Source organism: Symphalangus syndactylus, chromosome 11 (assembly GCF_028878055.3).
Source record: "Symphalangus syndactylus isolate Jambi chromosome 11, NHGRI_mSymSyn1-v2.1_pri, whole genome shotgun sequence".
NCBI classification, from domain to species: Eukaryota; Metazoa; Chordata; class Mammalia; order Primates; family Hylobatidae; genus Symphalangus; species Symphalangus syndactylus.
This window is the reverse complement of record NC_072433.2, coordinates 15,955,721-15,975,485: the sequence shown is the minus strand read 5'-3', so window position 1 is coordinate 15,975,485 and position 19,765 is coordinate 15,955,721. Positions and strand designations below refer to the sequence as shown.

At 37.2% G+C, this 19,765-nt stretch overlaps 1 protein-coding gene across 7 annotated transcripts in view; it reads right to left on the bottom strand.

Annotated features, from left to right (window-relative positions):
* ARFGEF1 (ADP ribosylation factor guanine nucleotide exchange factor 1) overlaps positions 1-19,765 on the bottom strand; it is a 170,630-nt gene that overhangs the window by 83,671 nt on the left and 67,194 nt on the right. For all 7 annotated transcript variants that reach the window (XM_063611518.1, XM_063611519.1, XM_055299111.2 and 4 more), the window contains 8 exons: positions 15,903-16,137; positions 10,657-10,756; positions 10,405-10,544; positions 10,183-10,291; positions 9,315-9,516; positions 2,891-3,002; positions 1,141-1,346; positions 788-872 (listed from right to left, as the gene is read on the bottom strand). In XM_063611518.1, coding sequence (XP_063467588.1) covers positions 788-872; positions 1,141-1,346; positions 2,891-3,002; positions 9,315-9,516; positions 10,183-10,291; positions 10,405-10,544; positions 10,657-10,756; positions 15,903-16,137 — 1,189 coding nt within the window. The remainder of the gene's footprint in view (positions 1-787; positions 873-1,140; positions 1,347-2,890; positions 3,003-9,314; positions 9,517-10,182; positions 10,292-10,404; positions 10,545-10,656; positions 10,757-15,902; positions 16,138-19,765) is intronic.

Below are 19,765 nucleotides of genomic sequence, written 5' to 3'. Positions count from 1 at the left end.
CTGAGATCTGCTTCAAAATTATCTAGGGGAGGGAAGAGATATAGATAGAACAAGACCGGCCATAAGTTGACAACTGTGGAAGGCAGGTAATGGGTACATTAGAGTTCATTATGCTAATCCCTCTGCTGTTGAAGTTTGAAACATTTTTTTTTTTTTTGAGACGGGGTCTGCCCTCTGTCACCCAGGATGGAGTACAGTGACACAATCTCAGCTCACTGTGACTTGTGCCTCCCAGGCTCAAGCGATCCTCCCACCTTAGCCCTCCAAGTAGTTGGGACCACAGGCACATGCCACCATGCCCAGCTAATTTATGCATATTTTGTAGAGACAGGGTTTCATCTTGCCCAGGCTGGTCTTAACTCCTGGACTCACGTGATCTGCCTGTCTCGGCCACTCAAAATGCTGGGATTACAGGTGTTAGGTACCATGCCTGGCCTGAAACATTATATTTTTTAGAAGGATGGTTTATACATAGTGTTTTTCCATGTTGTGACAAACTGAAATAAGACCTATAAATGTCTTGTTAGATTAAAATTTATCTTAAGCTTTATACAGTTGTCAATCATGAATGACAAATACAGAAACACTTTATAGATACCTAAAAGTCTAATTTTAATTACTAGCAGAAGTTGCTTTTGTAAAATGTTCACCATCCCAAATTAAATACCCAAATATGGTGACTGGTTTAACTGAATAAAACTAAAATTTCAACTATTACTTACTGAATTCAGAATAATGTACTTATTTTGTACCACTTATTGTAAAACTGACTTAAAAGAAAACATACCTGTGGACTGTGAAGGTCTGTGGTCAACATGATAATTGAATAAGCCAAAACATAAGCTGTATCTGCACTAGCAAAGAGAGTTTGTCTGGAAAAATAAATGTGTCATGTTATAAACTTCTACTGTTTTATATAGTTCCATTTAAATAAGTCACCTCAAATCCCATAGCACTTTTATTTTTCTAAGTATCTCACATTACAATTTTTTATGGATTTGTTTTATGACTTCCAGATTGTAGACAATCTAAATTCTCTAAACAGGGGATTAGGTCCTATTATCTGTAAATCCCTGGATGCTACCTAGCACAGTGTTTTGGATATAGCAGACAATCAATGAGCATTTGAACCTTATTTACCCTTGGTTGCATTCTAGGTATCTTGCAGCAAATTTTTCCATTAATCGATCGATTTTCTGAGCTTCCCCTGGAAGACGAAATCCTTCTAGAAACATACGAAGGGCTGAAACGAAGTCTTTTCCTGAAAAGTCATGTTGGTCCACATATGCATACATGACTTCTTTGTTAAATTTATCATTATCTCCCAGGAACTCACCCACTTGAGTCTAAAGTAAAAACAGAGATAGAAATTGATATTTTCTTTTTTTTTTTTTTTTTTTTGAGACAGAGTCTTGCTCTGTTGCTCAGGCTGGGATGCAGTGGCATGATCTCGGCTCACTGCAACCTCTGCCCCCAGGTTCAAGCGATTCTCCTGCCTCAGCCTCCCAAGTAGCTGGGATTACAGGCGCCTGCTACTGCGCCCAGCTAAATTTTTTTGTATTTTCAGTAGAGACAGGGTTTCACCATCTTGGCCAGGCTGGTCTCTGACCTCAGGTAATCTACCCGCCTCAGCCTCCCAAAGTGCTGGGATTACAGGCATGAGCCACTGTGCCCAGCCAGAAATTGAGATTTTCATGAGATGTTTACATTCACCACACAGCCACTTAAAAAGCAGAAAATTTTGTTAAGATCCACAGGCTTTTGATTATAGAGTTAACAATTTCAAACACAAAGCTAAAAGTTAAACACACTAAATGCCTTCATAAAAATATCAGGATATTCTTTTCAGTTTAGAAAATTTAAAAAGCAGAATTTATATTTTTTACACACACACACACACACACACACACACACACACACACACACACCAGTCATCACTCAGTATCAGTGGGGCATTGGTTCCAGGACCCCGCCATGGATACCAAAATCCATGAATGCTCAAGTTCCTTATAAAAAATGGCACAGTATTTGCATATAACCTACACACATCCTCCCATATACTCTACTCCCATATGTAGATTACTTATAATATGTAATACAATGTAAATAGATTTTCTGTATTGTTTAGGAAATAACTACAAGAAAAAAAAGTTTGTACATGTTCAGTACAGATGCAATCACCCATTATTTCCCCTGAATATTTTCAATTTGTGGTTGGTTGAATCCACAGATGTAGAATCCATGGAAACAGAAGTCATGGCTACAGAGGACCAATTACAGATGATTATATTATAACCAAGACTTCTTTTTGTTTGTTTTTGAGACAGACTCTCACTCTGTAGCCCACGCTGGAGTGCAGTGGCACAATCTTGGCTCACTGCAACCTCCACCTCCTGGGTTCAAGTGATTCTCCTGCCTCAGCCTCCTGAGTAGCTGGGATTACAGGCGCCCACCACCACGCCCAGCAAATTTTTTGTATTTTTATTAGAGACAAGGTTTTGCCACGTTGGCCAGGCTGGTCTCGAACTCCTGACCTCAGGTGATATACCTGCCTCGGCCTCCCGAAGTGCTGGAATTACACATGTGAGCCACTGTGCCTGGCCAACCAAGGTTATTCTTTATGTTTTACTTACCTCTATACTTAGGAAAGCATTTTAAAGGAGTCACAATATGTATTATTAACTTAAGAAAGAATTGTACAGAAAAGGGGCCAGGCGTGGTGGCTCACGCCTGTAATCCCAGCACTTTGGGAGGCTGAGGCAGGAGGATTGCCTGAGCCCAGGAGTTCAAAACTAGCCTGGGCAATATAGCGAGACCCTGTCTCTAATAAAAAGAAAAAAAAATCCCAAGAATTTTACAGAAAAGGTTAGAATGAAAATGGTATTCTTACAGAGTCTAATCTTTCCTCTTGATGTAAGAATTGGGCAATATCTTCAGGTGTGGTGCCAAGCATCCCTTGTTCTTGGAGGTACTGTATTCCTCTCTTTGGTTTCTTATTAAATCTAGATGATGTTAAAGTTAATAAGAACATTAAAAATAGAAAACCATTCATAGTCCCTGAAAAGATCTTAAACCACAGTAAATTAATTTTCTAACAGCACCCAGAAAATAGCAGCTTATTTAATACACATCAGTACATGGATGTACAAAATATTACATTGTGCCAAGTTTTCTTTATGCTTTTCTTTTTAGAAATAAGTCTCATATGGAAGGCTATCTTTATTACTATCATTTCCCTGACTTGTTTACTTACTTTTTTACTTTTTTACAGTATGAAGTACTTTTTATCCATATCCACAGTGGGAAATTAGACTATGAGAGACTATTAGAGAGAATGCCATGTAGTAGATGAACTTTGAGTAAGGCTGTGAATATTAAATATTTCATACAGGCATACTTCATTTTATTGCACCTCACAGATATGTGTTTTTTACAAATTGATGGTTTGTGGCAACCCTGCATTGAGGGTCTATCAGTATCATTTTTCCAAAACCACGTGCTCTCTTTGTACCTGTGTCACATTTTGGTAATTCTCACAATAGTTCACACTTTTTCACTATTATATCTGTTACTGTGACCTGTGATCAGTGACCTTTGATGTTGCTATTGTAATTGTTTTGGGGTGACACAAACCACATCCATATAAGATGGTAAACTTAATAATTGTGTGTGTTGTGACTGCTCCACTGACTGGCTGTTCCTCATCTCTCTTCCCTTCCTTGGGCTTCCCTATTCCGAGACAAAAAAATACTGAAATTAGGCCAATTAAGAACCCTACAATAAGTGTTCAAGTGGAAGGAAGAGTCGCACATCTCTCACTTTAAATAAAAAACTAGAAATGATTGAGCTTAGTGAGGAAGGCATGTCAAAAGCCAAGACAGGCTGAAAGCTAGGTCTCTTGAGCCAAACCAAGTTGTGAATGCAAAGGAAAAGTTCTTGAAGGAAGTTAAAAGTGCCACTCCAGTGAACACACAAGTAGGAAAGCAAACAGCCTAACTGCTGATATGGAGAAGGTTTTCATGTGTGAAAAGAAGATAAAACCAGTCACAACATTACCTTAAGGCAAAGCCTAATCCCAAGAAAGGCCCCAACTCTCTTCAAGTCTATGAGGCTAAGAAAGGTAAAGAAGCTGCAGAAGAAAATCTGGAAGCTAGCAGAGGTTGGATCATGAGATTTAAGGGAAGAAGCGGTCTCCATAACATAAAAGTGCAAGGTCTGATGGCAAGTGCTGATGGAGAAGCTGCAGCAAGTTATCCAGAAGATCTAGCTATGATCATTTATGAAGGTGGTTATACTAAACAACACATTTTCCATGTAGATAAAACAGTCTTTCTTCTACTGGAAGAAGATGCCATCTAGGACTTTCATAGCAAGGGAGAAGTTAATGCCTGGCTTCAAAGCTTCAAAGGACAGACTGGCTCTCTTAGGGGCTAATGTAGCTGATGACATTGACTTGAAGCCAATGCTCATTTACCATTCCAAAGATCCCAGGGTCCTTAAGAATTACATGCTAAATCTACTCTGCCTGCACTCTAGAAATGGAACAACAAAGGCGGGATGACAGCACCATCTGTTTACAACATAGATGACTGAATATTTGAAGCCCACTGTTGAGGTCTACTGCTTCAAAGAAAAGATTCCTTTCAAAAGATTACTGCTCATTGACAATGCACCTGATCACCTAAGAGCTCTGATGGAGATGTGCAATGAGATTAATGTTGTTTTCATGCCTGCTAACACAATATCCATTCTGCAACCCTTGGATGAAAGAGTGATTTTGTTTTTGTAGAAATGCAGTCTCGCTATGCTGTCCAGGTTGATCTCAAACTCCTGGGCTCAAATGATCCTCCCACCTTGGCTTCCCAAAGCTGGGATTACAGGCATGAGCCACTGTGCCCTTTCCTCAGGAGTAACTCTGAATTTCAAGTCTTTTTTTTTTTTTTTTTAAGAAATGGGGTATTGCTACATTGCCCATGCTGATCTTGAATTCCTGGCCTCAGGCCTCATGAGTAGCTGGGATTACAGGCATAAGCTACCATGCCTGGTTAACTTTCAAGTCTTAAAAGAAATATATTTCATAAGGCTATAGCTGCCATGTAGAGAGATACTTCTGTTGAATCTGGGCAAAGTAAATTGAAAACCTTCTGGGAAGGATTCACTGTTCTAGATGCCATTAAGAACTTTTGTGACTCATTGGAGGGGTAAAAATACCAACATCAATAGGAGTTGGGAAGAAGCTGATTCTAACCCTTATGGACGATTTTGAGGAGTCCAAGACATCAGGGAAGGAAGTAACTGCAGATGTGGTAAAAGTAACAAGAGACCTAGAATTATAAGTGTGTAGATGACACTGAATTGCTGTAACCTCATGATCAGACTTTAACATATGAGTAGCTGCTTCTTATAGACAAGTGAAAACAGTGGTTTCTTGAGATGGAATCTACTACTGGTGAAGATGCTGTGAACACTGGTGGAAAGAAAATAAGAGATTCAGAATATTCCATAAATTTAATTCATAAAATTGCAGCAAAGTTTGAGAGGATAGACTCCAGTTTTGAAAGACATATTACTGGAGGTAAATACTATCAAACAGCATTACATGCTACAGAGAAATCTTTCGTGAATGGAAGAGACAATCAAGGCAGCAAACTTATTTTAAGAAATTACCACAGCTACTCCAGCTTTCAGCAACCACCACCCTGATCAGTCAGCAGCCATCAACACTCAGGTAAGACACTCTACAGCAAAAAGATTACAACTCACTGAAAGCTCAGATGGTTACTAGTATTTTTCAGCAATAAAGTATTTTTAAATTAATGTGTGTACATTGTTTTTTAGACATAAAGGGGTTGCAGGTTAATAGACTATGGTACAGTATAAACATAACTTTAATGCACTGAGAAATCAAAAAAATTGTGTGACTCACTATATTGCAATATTTACTTCACTGCTGTGGTATGGAACTGAACCCACAATATCCCTGAGGTACTCCAAATATACATTCTACTTAATCTTCAAGTAATCTTGGCTCATTTGTCCAAATTAATTAGATCACACAAAACCTTTCTCAATATAGCTCCAGATTCTCTCTCACTCCCTTCTCCTTCCTCTGCTCCCATATATCATATCCCATGCCCTAAATCTATTTTCAGAGTCTATTTCCTCTGCATGTCTTTTACCTGCTCCATTCACAGGGGAGTCTCCCTCAGGCTTAAAGATCCAATTCAAATGTTACCACTTTGTTTACAGATCATTTACTACCTACTTTTGTTACTTTGATGCTCCAACACCTGTCATTTGGGCTATTGCAAGAGTTCTTAAATGGTCTCCCTAGCTCATGTTGCCCATATTCTAATGCACCCTTCAGGCTGCCAGCAAAGTCCTATTACAGAAATCTAATGATGCTACTCCTCTGCTTAAAGTCCTTCACTAGCACACTAGTGCCAAGAGGAACAAGACAAAAAGTCCTTTACATGGAGAATAAGGCCTTCTGTAATTTAGATCCAACTCAATGCTCTCATCTTACCTCCTGTTATTCCCCCTCCACTCTAGCCTGCCATGCTGAACAAGTACTCAGATGTCCTCCTTTTCCTCTGCTGCTGCACATGCCATTCTCTTAGTCTGGGATGCTCTTCCTTATTCTGTCTTCCTAAAGGTTCCCTTGTCAAGTTCTCATCCAACCATAACCACTTAACATTCATAAAATGAAACACTTTTCACTAAGCTAAACATAATCCCCCTACCCCTAGCTCTCACTGTAATGGAAGAAACACAATTTTAAAGAATTATAATAGTAAAACTGTGACAAATAGATGTATTCACAAGGTAAGAAAATAACACAGTAGAAGTAACTAACTTAGATGGTCATAATATATTTCCTGGGAAAGGTGATTCTGGAACTATTTTGAAGAACAATTGTATCTTTTATAAACAATAAGAAAAAACATGCCAGAGAGGAAGAAGCCATACTAAAACACAAAAGCACAAGACAGCATTATATGATAAATAGTTCTGCATTGCTGGAAAGTGAGATGAGATAGAAAAGTGGCAGGAAATGAAGCTTAGAGTCCAGCAGATCCAAATCATGAAGGTATTATATCTTCAAAGCAGCTTTGGTTTTATTCTCTAAGAGAGGGAAAAAAGACTTTCATTCAAGAAAGGTTACTCTAGTTAAGTGTGAGAAAAGACTGAAGAATGAACAAAACCAAAGAAAAAGGTAAGCCAATTGAAAGATTATACTAGTTGAGGAAATAAATAATCATGATTTGATTTGCAAGAATAGCGGTGGGAGATGGAGAAAAGAGAACAGATTGCAGGGATATTAGGAAGTATAATCAGCAAGACTTAGTGACAGATTAGATTCGAGAATCTAATCCTATGAGGGGAAAATCTAAGCTAAGTCCCAGGATTTTAGCTTATAAATTTAGTAGCATGCTGGGGTTACTACCGTAGATAAGAAATACAAAAATAACAGGCTTCTCTATTTGTCTTTTGTTTTGGGTAGGAGAACTAAGGGGTTGATGTTGGAAAAGGACTGAGAAGCAGAACTCTGGCAATGCTAAGATGCATGCAGGAAGAAAGAAAAAACAGCCCACAAGACTGAGACGGCATAGTCAAAAAGGTAGGAGACAAACAGGATAGACTGGTGTCATGAAACAGTTGTAGACAAGTATACTAGGAACACAGTTCCATGAAGGCATTCTCATCAATGGCTGTATTAAGCAGAAAGCAAGTCCAGCTGCTGAGAGAAGGACTGGGAGACTTCCACTTTGAAGCCCTCTGACTACTCCTTCTCATTTCTCAAGTACTTCAAAATAAGTACCTTGGCAGTACTTACTCTGTACGACACTCTTTTATAAACCTTACGCAGTACTATTTTTTTTTTTTTTTTTTTTTTGAGACAGAGTCTCGCTCTGTCGCCCAGGCTGGAGTGCAGTGGCGCAATCTCGGCTCACTGCAAGCTCCGCCTCCCGGGTTCACGCCATTCTCCTGCCTCAGCCTCTCCGAGTAGCTGGGACTACAGGCGTCCGCCACCACGCCCGGCTAATTTTTTTGTATTTTTAGTAGAGACGGGGTTTCACCGTGGTCTCGATCTCCTGACCTCGTGATCCGCCCGCCTCGGCCTCCCAAAGTGCTGGGATTACAAGCGTGAGCCACCGCGCCCGGCCTACGCAGTACTATTTTTAAAAATCGCTCATGTTTAGAATGTAATCTTGAATACAAGGACCAGTGCCTTCATGGTGCTTGGCAATAGTCCCAAGTACCAAATATGTGTTTGCTGGGTGACCAGCAGAATTTTAATATGCATATTTGTTTACACATACTAGACCAAGAGCCTCTCAGAAGGAAGGGCTGTTCCATGTATCTAGCTTCCCCAGGACCTTGCATAATATCTGGAAATATGAGACTTTAATAAATATTGACTGAACAATTAGAATTAATGCAGTAGTGACAGCTATTTCCTGAGGCAATTTGGTAAGATTTTGTAATTTTAAAATAGAATATGTGTACATTTTTGTCAAATTGTTTTTCATATTAACACTGGAGAAAAAAGACACCTGAACATTCACTAAAAGGCACTGCTTAAGTATCAGGAAGAAATGCTTTACAAAAGTAGCAAACCAAGTAAGCACACGGGGGAATTTTAAAGTTTATAATAGTTAGATTCATGGAGACAGCAAACAATTTCATTTTTCCTTATGGCATCTCTTTGAAAAAAGAGATGGGTAACAAGAGAAAGGAAGGCAGCATGGCGATATTCACAAAGGAAACAGTCCAGGAGCAGGCAGGTATCACAAAGCTTAGTGAGAAAACTGATTTCACAAAATTAGGATCTGGTACACTACTAGCCAGGCTGGAACAGAGGTGATCACCTTATCAACATATAAAAATGAAATCAATAACAAGAATAGTACATTTGTAACCCAGCTGGAAAAAATGTAAAACCTATAAAGGAGTACTGATAGCTATTAGAAGTTTCATATTTTAAATGTTTTGAGTTGTCACATGATTAGAAAATATAATGGGGGGATGTCATGAACTAAACAGTGCAAAATTGCACAGATGATACTCATCAACAGCACTTATAATATGGTGACAAATTAATTTATATGACAAGAGTGGTTGGGCATTACAGGAATCTAGTTGGGCTAGACTGCAATGAACAAGGGGGGCTGAATAGGAGCCTCGTGAATTAGATCCATGAGAACTATCCTCCATTTTACTCATTATAAGGTGATAAACCCACGGCAGGGGTAGCACCATACTGGCAGAGGGATATTCAATAACATTTCTCCTTAAGCTGTGACACTTACAAATCTATCCCTTGTTCTATTATTTCTTTTTGTTGCTTTAGGACCTCAAATTGTTCTGGATTATCAGTACCAGACATCTGTGTACTGTAGCTGCCTATTCCTGATGATGATGTTGACTCCAGGGAATTTAAACTTCCGTATCTGTTTATTGTCTCAGGGTGTTTGATTTCACTCATCTCTTGCTCTGAGGGTTTTTCCTGACCTGAAAGAAGAAAAATTGATAAGAGTACATTATTCTATCAAAGAAAAAAAAAGTGTAAGGGCAAACAAATTCTTGAATAAGGCAAGGCATTTCAATGTTGCTTAGATATCTATTTAATACAAAATAACTATTAGGTAACAGTAAACAACATACTTTGATATTAAAACACACTGTAATTTGTACGTGTATAGTCTGCACCATTAGGAGGAGTTCTTTTTGCAGTTGCAGTGCTGAGTATCCACTGGATTTCTGCTCTCAGCTCATTCCTCATGAGGAATTGTTTTCGATAACACCAGTGTAGCCCTGCAGCTATGAGTTTTTCTCTGAGTGAGGGTAAACATCAAACACAGATGAACAATTCAACCTTCTTAAAACATACTGCCTTTTATATGTTTCCTCTATAATTATAATACAAGAAAGTTGCATAAATATGCTTCATTTTACACAGTCAAAATATTTCTAAGAAGATTTAGAAAAAAATAGTTTGGATAACTAAGTTAAAAATTTCACAATTTTAAAGCTAGATATTTAACTCACAAAGAATGTTTCCTCATCAGTTAAATGAATAAATATGTCATGAAATTGGTTTAACAGCAGCTGCAACTATCCTCCAAAGTATTATTCACTTAAAATGACAAAGAATTATAACTCAGAGTATCACCTTACCAAGAGTTGTCTGAGAGTTGGGATTCACATACTGATCCTTACTCCATTCAACCATACACTTCAAAATCGACACTAAGCATTCTAAACCTTTTTTCCTCAGGCTCAATTCCTACAAAGTAATTCAAAAATACAATTTTTTTTTTTTTTAAAAGGTCTTTTAAGGAAAATACATGACTCTTTCCTGGTAAAGTTTAAATTTGAAAATGTTTTTAAAGTTCTTACCTGAACATTACTCATACCAAGTTCTTGACTGCCCCTTCCTTGAGCAATTTTTGATAGATCATTTACTAGTCTTTCAAATATATTGGCTGCATTTAAGTCACAGTCATAGTTTACATAAATATCCACTACACTCTGAGCATCTGTAACAATATAACATTAATTTCAACAAAGTACATCTAGGATGTGAGTATGTTTGGCCTTTTAAATATCTAATAATAAGAAAGAGATAATAAAAAGGATAATTTAAAATACCTGCACAAATCCTCGTCAGTGTCTGAATAACCATCCATTTGTGATCAAATGAGCTGGTAGAAGTTTCCAAAATGTATAAGAAAATTTCTTTAAAGAACACCTGTGATTCGGAGAAAACTTCTGTTTAAAATATTGTTTAGAATTCATATGTGTGATCACTTTTTAAACATCCCAAAGCTGTAGAGCAGATATTAGGACCCAGGCTCCTATGGAGTTCAACTCCTTTAGAGTTCCATATCTGAAACCTCAGGACTAAAATATCTTGGGTAAGTGACTTAAACTTGCCCTTCTAGTTATTAGTACTGCAATTCATACTGATGTGTTTTGTTCTCAACACAACTGCTACAAAAGAAATATGCAAAGATTTAGAGTTCCTCTAGGTGATAATTTCTTGAACATTTTTAGAGAATATAACTTATGCTTTTATAATCCCCCTCCAAAAGTGTAATTTATACTTCTGTTCATCAGTTATATTTTTCAGAGACATTCTAGTACTGACAGGCCTAACTGTTCGCAGATTTAAATGTAACTGATACTCTAATCAACACAATGAAAACAATCTAAGTCTTATACGGTTTTATTTTTCTAATTACTCACAAAAGTGAAAATCTCTACTGTTTGAAAATTACATATGAACTATTTCTCACTACTCTTTACAGCAAATAATCAAGCAATGAGTTAATCAACCTAATGAGATAAATTTCAATTTAACAGATAAGAATTTTCAGATTTAAGGCCGGGTGCGGTGGTTCACGCTTGTAATCCCAGCACTTTGGAAGGCCGAGGCAGGCAGATCCCGAGGTCAGGAGATTGAGACCACGGTGACACCCCATCTCTACTAAATATACAAAAAATTAGCTGGGCGTGGTGGCGGGCGCCTGTAGTCCCAGCTACTCAGAGAGGCTGAGGCAGGAGAATGGCGTGAACCTGGGAGGCGGAGCTTGCAGTGAGCCGAGATTGCGCCACTGCACTCCAGCCTGGGCGACAGAGCGAGACTCTGTCTCAAAAAAAAAAAAAAAAAAAAAAAAAAAAAAGGATAATTTTCAGATTTAAATGTATTCTATAAAAGTGACTTTAAGAAGGAATGACTGAAACAACCAACATATTAACATTCATGAAACACACATTATGAACCCAGAAAATCACATTTATAGTATCTACCCCTAACTGGATTAGGTACCCCTGTAATGTGATTTTCTTTCACAAAACTCAGCATATTTCTATTTACTTGTTTAATATCAGTATCTCCTATAGACTGTCAGCTTGAAGACAATAACGACCAGGTCTTTCTTGATCAGGATCACATCCACATTGCAGGGTACATAGTAGGTGTTCAATAAATACTTATGGCAACATGGCCACAATTCCCAAAAACTGCATCAAGGTACCCCAGAATACTGTAGCAAACTCATGAGGGTGCCATGGAAAAATTCTGAGGCAAAATTCAGAGGGAGCTACTTCTGTTGGATACTTCAAAAGATTGCTCATGGCTTCAGATCACACTACATTCCCTTCAATGACATAATTATCTCTGCAAAGCTGGGTTTTGGTAGTTGCTATGATAAAAACCAAGTACTGAATGAAAATCAATGAAGTACAGGAATGAGGGGGACAGTGTTCAATTCCAAGATCTAAGAAGCTGTGTGCAGTTTCTAATAGGCACACACATCCCAGTGGTAATTGTGGTTACGAATAAAATAAAAACATTATTTTTCTTTTACTTTATGCATACTATTGTCTTTGAAATACATAGGAGGCTGTGAAGACAAATATCCATTAAGCTGTTTGGCCCTGCCTAATAAATAGAACATAGAACTGGAGGTATTCCTCTGGCCAAAGTACAACTTTCATGAAAAGTCAGCCTCGTGAATCAAAAACCTTTGGGATTCTCTGATTAACAAAATAAATAACATAGACTGGAAGAGAGAGGGAAGAAAAAATTTCAGCTACTATCTATGGATTATCAAATTGCACTAATAAGCAAACGCCTACTGCCATAATATAAGATACTATGCCTATCATAACAGGGGCTCTAAAAAAACCAACCTTTTAATAATTTATCGAGCACCTATAATATATGTATGTGGAACAACAGCTCTAAAGTATGCTGTCTTCACATATGTTCTCCTGAAAAGTTGTACATAAACTGTATCTTCTGGAATAGATATATAATTTAAGACCCATGAAAAAAATCACATCACAGAAACTCTGAAGTGAAGATTCTCATAAAATGAATCTTCATGTAAAAACAATCTTAATTTTATTTTGCAAATCTAGGTTTTCATAGCTGGGCTTTCTCCACGTTCAGCTTTTTTTTTTTTTTTTTTGAGACGGAGTTTTGCTCTTGTTGACCAGGCTGGAGTGCAATGGCGCAATCTTAACTCACTGCAATCTCTGCCTCCCAGGTTCAAGCAATTGTCCTGCCTCAGCTCCCAAGTAGCTGGGATTACAGGCATGCACTACCACACCTGGCTAATTTTGTACTTTTAGTAGAGATGGGGTTTCTCCATGTTGGTTAGGCTAGTCTCGAACTCCTGACCTGAGGTGATCCACCCGCCTCGGCCTCCCAAAGCACCAGAATTACAGGCGTGAGCCACTGTGCCTGGCTCTCGACTCATTTATAATTTGAGTGTGTATAACATTTTTGAAAGTATATCTATATTTATCTCATTTTTATCCTCATTATCTCCCCCTGAGGGACAATAAGCAGTGAAATAAACCTAATTTTTAAAAATTAGATTACAATAATTTTGTAACGAGAATCTACCATCTACAAACTGACAAGAAATTTCTTAAAGTTTTTCCTTTCAAATTCATTTTTGCAAAGTTGAATTTGCTGTGCAAAAATAGTAATCTCAACTTAAATAATTTTTGATATCTAGATCTAAGAATTTATATTTTACAGTCTGTAAACAGTAGCTACAGAAGCAGAATCTCAGTGACCAAAAAAATCTGTAATCAGCTACATAGAGTATTACAAAATTTTCTTTTTTTTTGAGATGGAGTCTTGCTCTGTCGCCCAGGCTGGAGTGCAGTGGCGCGATCTCGGCTCACTGCAAGCTCCGCCTCCCGGGTTCACGCCATTCTCCTGCCTCAGCCTCCCAAGTAGCTGGGACTACAGGCGCCCACCACCACGCCCGGCTAATTTTTTGTATTTTTAGTGGAGACGGGGTTTCACTGTGTTAGCCAGGATGGTCTCGATCTCCTGACCTCGTGATCCACCCGCCTCGGCCTCCCAAAGTGCTGGGATTACAGGCGTGAGCCACCACGCCCGGCCGAGTATTACAAAATTTTCTAATGCCAACTTAAATGTCTCATCATCAAATGAAAGACTTCTGTTTTTTACAAAAGTAAAAGTTCCAAAAGTTTTTTTAACTGTCTTTTATTTATAGTTACTACAGATAATGGGGAAAAACTATCTAAAAACGGCAACTCTTCCTAGTTAAACGCCTTGTATTATCTTAACAGACATATGGCAAATTCTTAAAACTTGACATTATACATCATATAGGCACCAAAAATGGTTTCCTGTCCAAAAATATGGCCCAAATTAAAAAGCTTTTCACTTAAAATATCAAGGCCTAATTCTGTTTCATTCTCATAACAATGTTCTAAATCAATCTTGACAGCTATTACAGAACATTAACATTAAAGGATAATATGACTATTTTAGCCATTTCGAAATTCTGGAAAAATAATTTATCCTTTCTAACAAGCTAGTGAATTATGAGTCTTGAGTTAGGATTAAATATAAAATTAACAAAAATTAAAATATAACCTGTATATCAAACATAATATGAAGGTAAAAACTGACAACATAAGAGTATTTTTAAAACATACAACATCACAACCAAAACAACATTTCAACAAATAACAAATTGAAAAAAAGCATTCATTAAATTGGTAAAACATAAAGTACTATTTTTAAATTTTATTTGAAGATGAAAACAAAAACTCAGAAACTGGTACACCTTAAAAAAAAAAAAAAAAAAAAAAAACACTTAAGGCTGGGCGCAATGGCTCACGCCTATGATCCCAGCACTTTGGGAGGCGGACGCGGACAGATCACCTGAGGTCGGGAGTTTGAGACCAACCTAACCAACATGGAGAAACCCCGTCTCTACTAAAAATACAAAATTAGCCAGGCGTGGTGGCACACGCCTATAATCCCAGCTACTCTGGAGGCTGAGGCAGGAGAATCACTTGAACCCGGTAGGCGGAGGTTGTGGTGGATCGCACCATTACACTCCAGCCCGGGCAACAAGAGGGAAACTCCATCTCAAAAAAAAAAAAAAAAAAGGCCGGGCACGGTGGCTCACGCCTGTAATCCCAGCACTTTGGGAGGCCGAGGCAGGTGGATCACGAGGTCAGGAGATCGAGACCATCCTGGCTAACACAGTGAAACCCCATCTGTACTAAAAAACAAAAAATTAGCCTGGCGAGGTGGTGGGCGCCTGTAGTCCCAGCTACTCGGGAAGCTGAGGCAGGAGAATGGCGTAAACCCGGGAGGCGGAGCTTACAGTGAGCCGAGATCGTGCCACTGCACTCCAGCCTGGGTGACAGAGTGAGATTCCGTCTCAAAAAAAAAAAAAAAAAAAGAGACTGGTACACTTGCACAACACATGCAGACACGACTGAAAAAAAGCCCTAATTTAGTTCTACTAAATCTCTGACAGTATTTTAGAACCACATGATTGCTATTCTATTTCCAAAGATCCTGGGAGAAAACTTTAGGAATATATACGTTAAAAAAAAGTACAAAGCAAGTATTAATTTTTTTCAAATATCCAAAATAGAACCCCAAAATATAATGCCCCTCAATCACATCTTTTAAAATGCCTAATATTTATAAATGGTTTAAAATAATGGACATGCAATATATATTTGGAACTTTCTTTTAAGATAAACAAATGTATTATAATATACCACATAGACAATGGCAAAGCTATTATGAGGACCAAATTAATTCAAGAGAGCAAGAACCATTTATTCAACTTGTACAAGTTCCTTGAGGACAGTGGCTGCATCTTATCTCATTTGGCATTCTTAGTGCTTATCCAGTGCCTAGTACTTCGTTGGCACATATTAGTTGAACAGGTGAATGAAAAAAAACAAGTGCATGGCAATATACAAATACTATTTCACATTCTGGAGAACTTTGCAGTGTATTCAAATATGATTTAACATGAAACAAATGAAATATCCAATAGTAATATTATATTTCAATGCCTAAATGCAAAACGTACCTCAATTTGCATCTTCAGATGTGTCTTGAAATTTGACAACAAAGTAAGAAATATAGAAAGAGAAAGCTCAAAAACCTCTGGAACAGATGAGACTCCATTTTTTGAGAGTGCAACACAAAGATACTGCTTAATAGCATTAATAAACATCTCATTTGTCCTGAAAATAGGTCCTGCATTCTGCAGAATGGATAGAAGTAACTGCAATGAAAGAATCTTGGATCGTAGTTCATGAGACCTAAAATGTAAAAAAGAAGGCACAGTATATGAACAAGGTTGGCATTATGGTAATAATAGGTTGTTCCAAAAATATTTCCAGATACACATAATTTCATAACCTTTGTAAATGGAGAGGAAGAGAAAATTCTATAACATAAAAAAGTACAGTACATGAACAACTTAGCCACTAACAACAGATGCTTTCACTGATGTTCCCTTGAACCATATATTTATAAATTTCACAAACTTTTTAAATTTATTTATTTATTTTGAGAGAGTCTCACTGTCACCAAGGCTGGAGTGCAGTGATCTCAGCTCACTGCAACCTCCGCCTCCCAGGTTCAAGCGATTCTCCTGCCTCAGCCTCCCAAGTAGCTGAGACTACAGGCGCCACGCCCAGCTAATTTTTTTGTATTTTTAGTAGAGATGGGCTTTCACCGTGTTAGTCAAGATGGTCTTGATCTCCTGACCTCGTGATCCACCCACCTCAGCCTCCCAAAGTGCTGGGATTACAGGCATGAGCCACCGCGCCTGGCCCACAAACTTTTTAAAAAGAAAAAAAAAATTCACAAATATTTAACATCAACCTATTGTTTCACTGGAAAAGAAAAAAATAGTGTGAAGATATACGCTGTGTTCCTTTCTTATACAACCATACTTCTCCATACAAATCATCATCAACTTCTCAGATTACATGCCATATTTAGTATTAATACACAACAGTTCCAATGGACTTTTTTCTGGTTATGCTATTCAAAAATCCTAAACAATAAAAAAAAAAGTTTTGGTTGCATTAACAAGTGACAGCACTAATTCAAGCTTACTTTTTCAGTAACCATTTAAAGATTTTTTTTTTCTTTTGAAATAAATATAGAGGTATTCAGAACAATTAAAAACTTTAAGGCCAGGCGTGGTGGCTCCTGCCTGTAATCCCAGCACTTTGAGAGGCTGAGGCAGGTGGATCACTTGAGGTCAGGAATTTGAGACCAGCCTGGCCAACATGGTGAAACCCCGTCTCCACTAAAAATACAAAATTACCCGAGTGTGGTGGTGGGCACCTGTAATCCCAGCTACTTGGGAGGCTGAGGCAGGAGAATCACTTGAACCTGGGAGGTGGAGGCTGCGGTGAGCTGAGATCGCACCACTGCACTCCAGGCTGGGTGACAGAGTGAGACTCCGTGTCCAAAAAATAATAATAATAAAATAAAATAAAAATACAAACTTAAATAGCTTAGCAACTTATTCTAAATAATTTTGTAATGAAAAGCTGAAAAAGTAGTTTTTGGCTTAAAATTTTTAATTTCTTTCCCAATCAATATACTATGGCATGCTTTTGATCACCATCTAGTGTTTTAATTATTTGATTTTGCAAACACAATTTTCCTCCCATTGAAACTGATCTCTAAAGCCCAACAGATCAAGGACATTGAACCCAGGCAACATTTCAAATGCAGAACACACCAAAATGCTCTAGCAGTTGGTTTTTTTTTTAAAAAAAAAAAGCCCAAATGCTGCTTTCAGTCACATTTACACTATATAGTAAATTTAATTGCCCTTGATTTCCACCTGAAAAATTTTATGGTTATAAATGTCAAGTAATTCAAGAAGCTACGTAAATCTAATAAGGAATTGTTAATTTCACGTAAATGGGTATCACAAAAAAATACTACTTTCTCTGAAATGAAACTGGAGCCAATAATATTATGGCTCATTACTACACAATCATGTTTCTAAGATGGCTACTGTGCTGAGTCTTCCTTTGAATCTAAGAATATGTGCAGCAAATACATAATTACCAAAAAAATGCTTAGATAAATCAAGTTAGAGACAGCGAGAACTAAGACTTCAAATAGCTACAGGGAACTACAAATTAACCCACCACCTCCCCTCCTGTTCTATTCTTCCAAGGCTCACACACTACTTCCTATTCTAGCTCACATTTATCACCTATTATGCTCAATTCCTATTGTAATTAAATCCTGCAGCTTACCATTCTATAACAATGTTTGTTCTAAGTATGTTTTATATTTGTATTCCCAACATTTAACAAAACATCTTGTACACTGTACATGCTAAAAAAAATTAATGGACTTATTCTTGTATTCATCCATTTATTAAATACCTACTGTGTACAAGGCAATAATGAATGAAGAAATGATTAGACAACTATCTTATGACACAATAAGTTATACTTTTGATAGGCAAAAGAGGCTGGAAATTTCAGGTCTGCAGTTTTTCATGGGGTAGTTTGAAATCATGATTCAGGCTTAAAGAACATTTCCTGGATCATCATTTTAGCAAGACCAGAAAATATAAGGGGAAGCAAAGACAAAAAAAAGAAAATTATGTAACTACAAAAGCTTGACATTTGGCAAAAAAAAAAAAAAAAAAAAAAAAAAAAAAAAATCATTAAAGACAGAAAACTACATATTCTTTTGGAAAAAGAATAGCTTCTAAGGGTGTATTCAGTATTCAATTCCATTGTTTAATGACCCTGATAGTCAAAAGTCAAGAAGGTCTTCAAACAAAATTTCCTAATATTTGGTTTAAACCCACTAAGTATAAGGCTTGTTAATTTACATTATTCCTCATAAGAATCCTTTGTAACATTAAAGATAGCATCTTTTCAAAACCAGGTCACTCTTTTTTCAGGAATAAATGAGCATACTCTTCCCTACTAAGTACTCCTCAAAATTCATATTATTTTCCTTTGTGTCCTTTTCATTCTCAGCATTTTAAAGAATTTCTTCTTTTCTGTTTCTAGCATTCTTTCAAATCACAATTTTTACATTTGATTTGGAAAAAAGCATCTGAGGCTTTAATGGTCAATAACATTTTTAAAGCATGGCAAAAATGGCCTTCAGCAATAATACCAAATTCTTCTCTTTCTCAAAGTAGTCTTCATTGATTCAGAATGAGATGTTAAAACTGGTGATTTTTGAATGAGACTTTTTAAAATTCATAACTGTTGATTTTTTAATGAGATTTTTGAATGCTGATTTCTGACTCAGGGCTTGGGTCTAAAAAGATTTCATGATTTTAGGCTTCTGGGTCTAAAGGATGTTTCTCCCTGAACTGGTACAATCTGACAAAATTAAACAAATATAACAAATGTAGTTTCCACATATGTATGAAGTGTTCACAGCAACTGTCTCTGGTCTGCTCAGTTGCCACTCAGAAACTGAAACACTCAATAGAATTTTTTTAAATTGAAGTACTGTTTCCTTACATCTCTATTTCAATATCCCTTTCTTAAAGTTATGGTCTGCTCCAAGGTTTCTTTCTCCAGAAAGTTCTAAAATTGTCATACTGCAATACATCACGCTGCAATATTAGAGAGGCGGGCAACTCATATAACTTCCAAACTCAATCTCAAGAGTAATTAGTTATATTTGAATCATGAGGATACTTGACCATTTATGACTTACAAAAATGGTACTTTCCTATGGCTTAATCTAATATATTTCATGAAAATTAGACAAGTGGCTCCTAACTCAAAGTTCTTCCTGATCCCAATAGACAAAGATATCATCCTAGGGCATTTTGTCAGACCTTAATGAATATGCATTATCTTTCATTACAATTTTTAAGATTTCTTTCTTTTAGGTTTTAGTACCTTTTGACTGGCAGTTTTTAGAAACCTAGGG